This window comes from Salvia splendens, chromosome 4, assembly GCF_004379255.2.
Source record: "Salvia splendens isolate huo1 chromosome 4, SspV2, whole genome shotgun sequence".
In the NCBI taxonomy this organism is placed as follows: Eukaryota; Viridiplantae; Streptophyta; class Magnoliopsida; order Lamiales; family Lamiaceae; genus Salvia; species Salvia splendens.
In genome coordinates, this window is record NC_056035.1 from 1183739 (window position 1) to 1194224 (window position 10486).

At 45.4% G+C, this 10486-nt stretch overlaps 2 protein-coding genes across 3 annotated transcripts; both read left to right on the forward strand.

The window, feature by feature from the left end:
* Positions 1-6258: 6258 nt before the first annotated feature.
* On the forward strand, positions 6259-9394 carry LOC121797760 (U-box domain-containing protein 35-like). 2 transcript variants are annotated; one of them, XM_042196466.1, is made up of 7 exons: positions 6259-6579; positions 6775-6863; positions 7056-7177; positions 7234-7404; positions 7480-7921; positions 7984-8103; positions 8179-9394. In XM_042196466.1, the coding sequence occupies exons 1-7, from the start codon at positions 6420-6422 to the stop codon at positions 9262-9264; spliced, it is 2190 nt and encodes a 729-aa protein (XP_042052400.1). In that variant the 5' UTR covers positions 6259-6419; the 3' UTR covers positions 9265-9394. The 2 variants fall into 2 exon arrangements, with proteins under 2 accessions (XP_042052400.1, XP_042052401.1); XM_042196467.1 differs by having other exon boundaries at positions 8005-8103; positions 8179-9392.
* Positions 9395-9444: 50 nt separating this feature from the next.
* LOC121797765 (mitochondrial import inner membrane translocase subunit TIM23-1-like) lies at positions 9445-10411 on the forward strand. Its single transcript, XM_042196472.1, has one exon. It carries the CDS (start codon positions 9539-9541, stop codon positions 10112-10114), a length of 576 nt encoding a protein of 191 aa, XP_042052406.1. The 5' UTR covers positions 9445-9538; the 3' UTR covers positions 10115-10411.
* The last annotated feature ends 75 nt before the right edge of the window (positions 10412-10486 follow it).

Below are 10486 nucleotides of genomic sequence, written 5' to 3' on the forward strand. Positions count from 1 at the left end.
CTTATATAGTGGATTAAGCTCTTTTGTGTACAACGATGTGAGATATTATTATATTCATTTTTATGTTTCAATTGTCAACCCCTCTAAGATTCACCTTGAAGGGTTGGATTGGACTTAAGCATTCACCTTGAAGGGTTGGACTTAAGCTTCACCTTGAAGGGTTGGATTGGACTTAAGCATTCACCTTGAAGGGTTGGACTTAAGCTCTTTTGTGTACACCGATGTGAGATATTATTATATTCATTTTTATGTTTCAATTGTCAACCCCTCCAAGATTCACCTTGAAGGGTTGGAGTTTTTTATGATCGATTGGACAATCGGCCTAATCTTTTTTTCGATCGGTTAGACCACTGGCCCAAATTTTCAGCCCAGTTATACTGCTGGGTCAGTTAAATATGACCCACAGTCGGCGACCCGCTCTGATACCATGATAGAAATCAATGGGTTCCATCCTAAAATCAATTGGTGATAGGAGGAGAGGCCCATGAGACTTATATAGTGCATTAAACTCTTTTGTGTACACCGATGTGAGATATTATTATATTCATTTTTATGTTTCAATTGCAAACAAGATTCCCTCGCCCAAAAAAATTACTAGTTCATTTAAATATAGATATGTAACTAATGATTATTAATTAGTTATATCTTGCAATGATTACTTATGTTGGAAAGAAATCAATCAAGGATCAATCAAGCACCAAAGAATTGATATGCACATTAATGATAATTGATACTAGGGAAAATCCTTACCATGTATAGAAGATTTCATTATGTATCATTGTGTATTTAGACAGCCCATTCCTCCACTGTAAGGATCGAAATACATGAATAAAAATACAGCTTTTGAACATGGCATCAGAGCATGCTTTTCGATCCAAATTGATGGACTCAGAAACTGATTCATCATAGTCCAATACCTTCATCAAACCTCTGACCAAAACAGGGCAGAAATCCATCCATACCTACACAAAAATGTCAGACGACAAAGAAGATAAACCATATGCAGAAGATCCAAGATTGAGTATGAGTAAACAAGTTACTCTAGCAGTCAAACTTAATGGAAATAACTATCCTCTATGGCAAAAGCTGATGAGAATTGCCATTGGAGGAAGACGTGCGAATCGGCACATCACAGGAGTACCACAACCCCCAGAACCGGGAGCGAAGGGCTATACCGAATGGGAAGAAACCGACATGATCGTGTTCTCATGGATAGTCGACAATATCGAAACTGATATTGTCGTGGACTTCGCGCACCACCAAACCGCGCAAGCTCTGTGGGAGAGCTTGTTTGTTACATTCGCTAGCACCGCCGATCCATACCTGCTGTACGATTTGAAGGAACGAGCGAGTAAAATAGTGCAAGGAGAACAAGGACTCGAGACTTACTGGCGACGTCTCCACGGAATCTGGATAGAAATAGATCGATGCGAAAATCGCCCGATCGATTGCTGCGACAAAGGGGTCGGACAGTTTCGAACCTACATCGGAACGAGACGCTTATTCAAGTTCCTCACCGGATTGAATGAGAAGTATGATGGAATCCGGCGAGACATCCTCAAAGAGCAACCACTGCCCTCAGCCGAAGTAGCGTACGGACGGGTGAAACGAGAAGCTACCCGGCTCAAAATCATGCCCCCGGCAGCAAACACGGATCCTCCGACCGGCACGACGAATGACGACTCATCATCGGGCGGAGTAGGGCTCGGATTCGCGGCCCGGAATCTACCTCAGCAACGCCCCAATCATCCCCCACCGCCACCCGCCACCGGACCCAACCGACGAACAGGTTTCAAACCAGACAAGTCAAAGATGTGGTGTTCCCATTGCGGAAAACATAAGCATACCAGAGAATCTTGCTTCCTCCTGGTCGGATTTCCCGACCGGTGGGACGAAAACCAGAAGGCAAAGGCCCGATTGGCAATTGGGATGGAAGAGAATGGAAGCGGCGGACTATTCCCAACCGGAGGGGGCAACTGCGAGGCTACCAACCCTCGGGGGAGGATCGGAGATGGAGACTCCCGAGCAGGCGGGGGCGGCAGACGTGGAGAGGCGGACGGGATGATCGGAGAGGCAGCGTTTGCAGAGAGGAAAGGAGGCGCCTCGCGAATTGGAGGTATCGGATTAGGGTTGTCTAACCCTAATCCACAAGTTTTTCAATTAAGTCCCCCCAGTATGCCTAAATTACATACAGTACCCCACAATTTAGAATCTGACCCCTCCATAAATAGTTGTGTTCAAAATAGTCCCCAGCCTATTAAAAACCGAAAATCAGCCCAAACTTTGTCAAAAATATCATATCTGACCCCAAATCCCTTTGCACCCCTAGAAAAAATTTCTACTGCATTTATGGCCCAGAATATAACTGATTCTAAGGAGAGTGGATGGATATTTGATTGCGGGGCCACGGATACAATGACATATGATAAGAATGATTTTTCTGTGATAAATGAGGCTATGAAAAGTTCAATTCAAACTGCCGATGGGGAACTGACAGCCGTTAGTGGAAGTGGGACCATTCAAATCTCACCAACGTTAAAATTGACCAACTGCCTTTATGTGCCCAAATTGTCCCATAAACTCATGTCTATTAGTCACGTGACTAAAGAGCTCAATTGTACGTTACTGATGCATCCCAATTTCTGTGTTTTACAGGATATCAGGACGAGGAGGATAATTGGGCGTGGCACTGAGCGTCAAGGTCTCTACTACGTGGATGAGATTACTCAACAAGGTGGCACCGCGATGCTTGCTCACGGATCTGCTAATCGAGAAGCTTGGTTGTGGCACCGCAGATTGGGACATCCATCCTCGGGTTATCTTAAAATTCTGTTTCCTAAGTTTTCTAAATTTAAAGACATTTCATGCGAATCTTGAGTTTTGGCGAAAAGCCACAGACAATCTTTCAAATCTAGGGAGACTCGAGTTGAGAGTATTTTTTCCTTGGTACATGCTGATGTGTGGGGCCCAGCGCCTGTTGTTGGTGATCATGGTTTTAGATATTTTCTCATATTTGTGGACGATTGCACAAGATTAACTTGGGTATATTTTTTGAAAAATAAGTCAGAAGTTTTTGAAAAATTTGTCAAATTCTTCACCTTAATTCAAACTCAGTTCCAAACTTCTATTAAGGTCCTTCGATCTGACAACGGTAGGGAATTTGTTAATAAGGAAATGACAGAATTTTTTCAAAATAAAGGCCTCGTTCATCAAACTACTTGCCCCTATACCCCGGAACAGAATGGAGTAGCGGAACGAAAAAATAGGTTAATTTTGGAAGTCACCCGAGCCCTGTTTTTTGACTCAAATGTTCCTAAATTTTTGTGGCCCGAAGCTGTTGCTACCGCTGTGTACTTAATCAATCGCCTTCCTACCAAAATTTTGGGTATGCGAACCCCCCTACAGGTACTTTCGGCCCTTGCTAAAATTCCAGAACCCCTTACTCTTTCCCTTCGAGTTTTTGGCTGCTCTGTTTATGTACATATTCCCAAACATGAAAGAAGTAAATTTTCTGCTTGTGCTCTTAAGTGTGTTTTCTTGGGATATGGGACAAATCAGAAAGGGTACCGTTGCTATGACCCCACTACTAGGAAAATAATAACAACTATGAACTGTAATTTTCTGGAGTGTGAATTTTTTTTTCAAACCCAAACTCGGGGTCAGGGGGAGAGTTATAATAGCCAGGGGGAGAATTCGAGTGATAACATTAGACCCCTTAGTTGGGCTGTGTCGCCACAATCAGACGACTCACTGGCGGAACCAACAGAGCAGGCTAGTGTCACCGCCGAGCCGATCCCGTCTACTATGGAGCCTCCTCTGTCGCCTACGTCTCAATCGGATCCTCCTCCAGTGATATCCGAGGTAATTCCTGAAACTAGCTCAGACAGTACAACTATCATGACTAATGAGTCCGGTGTAGAGGAAAATACAGCGATTGACGGTGATACAGGAAGATATGTACTCCCACCAAGGAGTACTCGAGGTGTACCAGCAAAGCGCTATAGCCCAGAGAGGACTAGCTCAAAAAATCGGTATTCTGTGGCAAATCTGGCGAAGGCAAACTTGAGTGAGATGGCAAGGGCGTTTGCAGCAGCCCTCTATGAAGAAGAAGAACTACCAGGGACAGCAGATGAAGCCATGAGAATTGCCCATTGGAGAGAGGCAATGCTAGTTGAAATAAGAGCCCTGATGAAGAACAAAACATGGGAGGTATGTCTAAAGCCAGATGGAGTCCGCACGGTGGGGTGTCGATGGGTCTTCACCATAAAAAGGAGGCCAAATGGATCTATTGAACGGTATAAAGCAAGACTGGTGGCGAAAGGGTACACTCAGACATATGGAGTCGACTATGCTGAAACGTTCTCACCAGTTGCGAAGATGAGCACTATTCGGGTGTTATTCTCTATAGCGGCAAACAGAGATTGGCCACTGCATCAGTTTGACGTGACCAATGCATTCCTACATGGTGAACTGTCGAAACCAATTTACATGGAGGCACCGCCGGGTTTTTCAGGAGATTTTGAAGGAGGAAGGGTCTGTAAGCTGAAGAAGACCTTGTACGGACTCAAACAGTCACCTCGAGCTTGGTTCGGGAGGTTCACGGAGGTGATGAAGAAGTACGGATACAAGCAAAGTAACTCAGACCACACACTTTTTCTAAAGAAAAGAGAAGGTAAGATCACATGCTTAATCATCTATGTAGACGATATGATACTCACGGGAGATGATGAGGATGAGATCAACCAGTTGAGGAAGAATTTGTTTACCGAATTCCAAATGAAAGATTTGGGTCTACTCAAGTATTTCTTAGGAATAGAAGTATTGAGGTCAAGAAAGGGAATCTTCATTAACCAAAGGAAGTATGTACTCGATCTTCTGGCAGAAACCGGGTTACTTGACTGCAAGCCAGCGGATACTCCTATGGTACAGAATCATGGGCTGCAGATAGTTGAAGGGGCAGAATCGACCCCTCGCACAAGGTACCAGCGCCTAGTAGGGAAGTTGATCTACTTATCCCACACTAGACCTGACATTGCATATGCAGTAGGGGTGGTCAGCCAGTTCATGCATGCACCCCAAACTGCTCACTGGGAAGCGGCATTGAGGATTGTTCGTTACCTAAAGGGAACACCAGGGCATGGGATTATGTTTGAAAAACATGGACACCTTGAAATTCATGGTTTCACCGATGCTGATTGGGCTGGAAATCCTAACGATAGGAAGTCGACTGCCGACTACTTTACTTTTGTTGGGGGAAATCTTGTTACTTGGAGGAGCAACAAGCAAAAGGTAGTGGCTCTATCAAGTGCTGAAGCTGAGTTTCGAGGAATTAGAAGTGGTCTGACTGAAATCCTATGGCTAAAGAAGTTGATGACGGAACTGGATCTGATCTCACGAGAGTCGTGTAAACTGTTCTGTGATAACAAGGCAGCAATCAGTATATCAGAGAACTCGGTCCAGCATGATCGAACGAAGCATGTCGAGGTTGATCGACACTTCATCAAGGATAATATTGAAGCTAAGGTGGTGGAAATCCCGTTTGTTAGATCCGAAGACCAACTGGCAGACATCCTCACAAAGGCAGTAGACTCGAGGAGCTTTCATGGAGTATTGGACAAGTTAAGAATGGGTGATCCCATCACTTAACTTGAGGGGGAGTGTTGGAAAGAAATCAATCAAGGATCAATCAAGCACCAAAGAATTGATATGCACATTAATGATAATTGATACTAGGGAAAATCCTTACCATGTATAGAAGATTTCATTATGTATCATTGTGTATTTAGACAGCCCATTCCTCCACTGTAAGGATCGAAATACATGAATAAAAATACAGGTTTTGAACAATTTACACTTTTTTGTTGATGTAAATCTTTTGAAAGAATGCATCACTAAGCATTTAAATTTTTTAAAACAAAGTAAATTCGACGTATAAATTCTATTCTCCATGAGTATTTGGACTTTATTAAAAGGTAATTTTAGTAAGTTGATGTTCCATTTAATTTATGATCCCAAACCAATATGCCGATCTTATCATATGGTATCATAATCGGCCCAAAATCAAACAAACTTCGAAGAAAATTACAATAATATTTTGTTAGTATAATTTGTGATAAATGAGTATTAATTTGACTATATTAGAATAATGCCGTATCTTATGGAACACCATAGGTTCGTAGGGAGTAAAACCCCTACCCCAAATATAGTCAAAAAATTCAATAAAAACATAAAAATATTTTCATAAATTTCCGACAACGACTCAAAAATTTCTCCGGCGGTCTGCGTGCATGGCCGGTAGCGCACAACCAGCAACCGCCGCCGCTGCTGTCCAGCGCCACCGCCGCTCTGTCGACGCGTCGTGACGTACGTATTCAATACGTAGCCTATATAGATATATATACAAAAAATAAAATAAAATAATGACAAATATGTACGAGGAGAACCGAATATCGACGGCGGTGGGAATCGACAAAGACAAAAACAGCCAATCCGCCGTGAAATGGGCTCTTGAAAAATTGAGGTTGAAAGATAACAACATTCTCCTCGTCCATGTTAAAATCCAAAATGGCTCTGAATCAAGTACTCTCTCCCTCTCCCTCTTCGTTGATTTGTGTATGAATCGAAAATTAACGAATTTTATTTTAGTTATTGAGATTTATAGATGTCTAATGATGGATTTTGCTTTAAAATTGTGTAAAAGTAAATTATGAAGCTTAATAATTCTTGTAATAATTTCATAGGTGTGAAGGATAGCTAATTTTGGTCATTCTGCAGATGATATTCCTAGAGAGGGAAGAGAGCCAACTCCAGCTGAAACACAGCAACTATTCCTTCCCTTTCGCGGTTTTTGTGCTCGAAAAGGGGTAAACAACGAACCTAATACCCTAGCATCGTGCAACATCTCTACGTATCATAAAAAATTCTGGACCCGCCACTAGAACTGCCTGCATGTGTACATTATCGTGAATTCTACAATAACACTAACAAAAAAGCAATCAAACTCCATGACGAACTTACCTTCTTTTTCGTTTTCTTGGTGATCGTGGCGACTGCAGATTCGCGTAAAAGAGGTTATCCTGCAAGGCAACGACGTGTCAACCACGCTCGCGGAGTTCGCCAGGCGGAACACCATGATGAATTTGGTGTTAGGCGCTTCGAGCCGAGGTGCCATAGCAAGGTAGCATCTCACATTCTCACTCACCCATGATTCTTCATAACACTTCTCTTCCTCAGGGCCTTTAAAAATCCGGATGTTCCGAGTTCTTTGATGAAGATGGCGCCCGATTTCTGCAGCGTGTACTCCGTCTCAAAGACGAAGGCGCAGAAGCTGAAAACTGCCAACGACAACGGAACTCCCAACAGCACCACAAGCTCTGGCTCGCACGAGGCTCCAAAATTTCAACCGTAAGAACTTCGCCAATTCCTGTAATGGTAGTAGATGGTTTATTTTTTTTCTTGATTGGCAACGTCTCTTTACAGTCAGGACAGCTGGAAAAGCTCCGTCTCTGGCGGCTGTGATCAGGATGGCGACAAGCACGGGTTCAACAGCAGAGAGTCTCGTCAGCTCACTGCGAGAGACAGGGGTTTCGGAAGGATAAATTCACCTCAACATTCCAACGAGTCTCTTCAAAGGGGATCAGATGCTACTAGCTACGAATCTATCGGCGTAGGCAGCAGCTATTACAGCAGCAGCAATTTCTCCGGGGCTAGTGCCAAGAAGCTCACCTCCGATGTATCGAACGTACTAAGGTCTATGAAGCACCACAGCCTTCATCAAGTCCGGACCAGGGACGAGAGCCCATCCTATTCCATGGCTTCTTCTAGTGATCATTCGGATTTGCGTAGTTTCCCTTCGGAAGTCTCGTATGAACATCTAGACCAGCCCCGGACGTCCCTGTCACCGAGCTTCTCACAAACAGCGGTAAGTCCAAAATTTCTTCGCCATTGCACGAAAAGAAAGAGACGCTAACACATTCAACCAAGAATTTTGGCATTTATTTTCAGGACGTGGATGACGAGCTCGGGAGATTGAAGCGCGAGATGAAGCGAATCACAATGACGTATAATGTAGTCTGTCACGAATCCGAGGCGGCTTCGGTTAATGTATGTAAAGTTGCAACAATCATACTAAATATCAGATGGTTTAACTATTCATGAATACACCTGTTGTCATAATAGGATGGTGACCATTCTCAAGAGGCTGCAATGGCCATGGTTGAGAGGGAGAAGCTGAAGTGCAAGGCCGCGGTGGAGCTAGCACAGACGGCGCAGCGCATAGCAGAGCTGGAGTCGGAGAAGAGGAAGTCTGCAGAGAAGAAGCTGAGAGCCGAGGCGAAGGAAAAGGACAAGGCGATCCACGCGCTAGCAAACACCGAGGTTCAATACAGAAAGTACACGATGGAAGAGATCCAAGAGGCGACGAGCTTCTTCGCGGGGACAGAGAAGATTGGCGAGGGCGGATACGGCCCTGTCTTCAAGGGGAGCCTCGACCACACGCGCGTCGCCATCAAGGTTCTCAGGCCGGACATGTCGCAAGGCGAGAAGCAGTTCCAGAGAGAGGTCGAGGTGCTGAGCCTTATGAGGCATCCGAATATGGTCATCCTGTTAGGCGCCTGTCCGGAATACGGTTGCCTTGTCTACGAGCACATGGAGAACGGAAGCCTAGAAGACCGGCTAAACTGCTTAAACGGAAGCGCTCCTCTATCGTGGAGGGATCGTTTCAGAATAGCCGTGGAGATCGCGACCGCCCTGAATTTTATGCATCGGACGAGGCCAGAGCCCCTCGTGCACCGTGACCTCAAGCCGGCCAACATCCTGCTAGACAGAAACTACGTGAGTAAGATCAGCGACGTCGGGCTTTCCAGGCTGGTCCCGCCATCGGTGGCGGATTCCATCACGCAATGCTGCATGACTGCAGCGGCGGGGACGTTCTGCTACATAGATCCGGAGTACCAGCAGACCGGGATGCTGGGGACTAAGTCGGACGTGTATTCGTTTGGTGTGGTGTTGTTGCAGATTCTCACTGCCAAGCCAGCGATGGGACTGACCTATGTCGTCGATAAGGCGATAGAGAAGGGCAAGTTTGCGGAGGTGCTTGATCAGACGGTGAAAGACTGGCCCGTCGAGGCTGCCCTCGCCATGGCGAAATTGGCCTTGCAATGCTGTGAACTGAGGAAGAGAGACCGGCCGGATCTTGATTCGGTGATATTACCCGATCTGCATCGGATAAGAGAGACAAGCTCACAGATCGATAATGAATACTGATTCAATTCAAATTTGTGAAGCCGGTGAGGATAGAGATGGACATTTTTACCTTTTTGCAGAACCTGAAACTGGTGGATGATTCGTATTAGTTGTTGAATGCACACTAACAAATTTTTAAATCATCAGAGCTACATTCATCAATTTTGTTTACAACTTCAAATATAAAGTGAGTCGGTTTGACATACGACGTCGTATTTGTGTATAAATACTACTAGTATCTGAAATTTTCAGCAAATTCCGAAGCTTAAAACTAAACTCCTCTCTGTCTCTTGCCATGGCGTACACGCCTCAGTCCCCGAATCGCAGCCACAGCGACGACGAAACCGCCTCAAATCGCCGACTTTACAATCCGTACAAGGATCTCAACCTCCCCTCGCAAACCCTATACCACCTCCCCACGCACCCGGAATTCCTCTTCCAGGAGGAATCACTCGCGCAGCGCCGCTCCTGGGGGGAGAACATCACCTACTACACCGGAATCGGCTACCTCGCCGGCGCCACGGCCGGCGCCGCCCAGGGCCTCGGCACCGCGGTCAAGGCGATCGAGCCCACCGATACCCTAAAGCTCAAAATCAACCGGATCCTCAACGGCTCAGGCCACAAGGGCCGCCAGATCGGCAACCGCTGCGGCGTGATCGGCCTCATGTACGCCGGCCTCGAGAGCGGCATGGTCGCGTGGAGAGACACCGACGACGTGATCAACAGCGTCGTGGCGGGCCTGGCCACCGGAGCCCTGCACAAGGCGGCGTCCGGCCCGAGGGCGGCGGCGCTTGCGGGAGCGCTCGGAGGCGTGGTGGTGGGCGCCGCCGTCGCGGGGAAACCCTACCTGAAACGATACATTCCGCTTTGAGCATTCAATTTTTTTTTTAACAACAAATTTATCTTCTTGTCAATTTTGAAATTTGCATTTTCGCTTGGTGTTTTGGTGATCTTCAATTGATTAATTGATGGCCTAGAGGTGAAATTTTGATAGTCGTTGAGCTGTTCTGGCGATGGAAATTCGAATCTTTGGCATAAAAGAGGCACAATTTTTTTCTATCTGTAGTGAGTAGTATATGATATAGTGTTGTAGAATGAGATTTCATTTTCCTGAATAATGCCCAGGAAACATTGGCCACTGCTATCCTTAATATTCACTTTCTTATAATGTTGTGTGCTTTTCTTCTTGCATATTTCATTGATGTAATTAGCCTGTAACTCAGCTTTTTATGTGGTTTTCTCT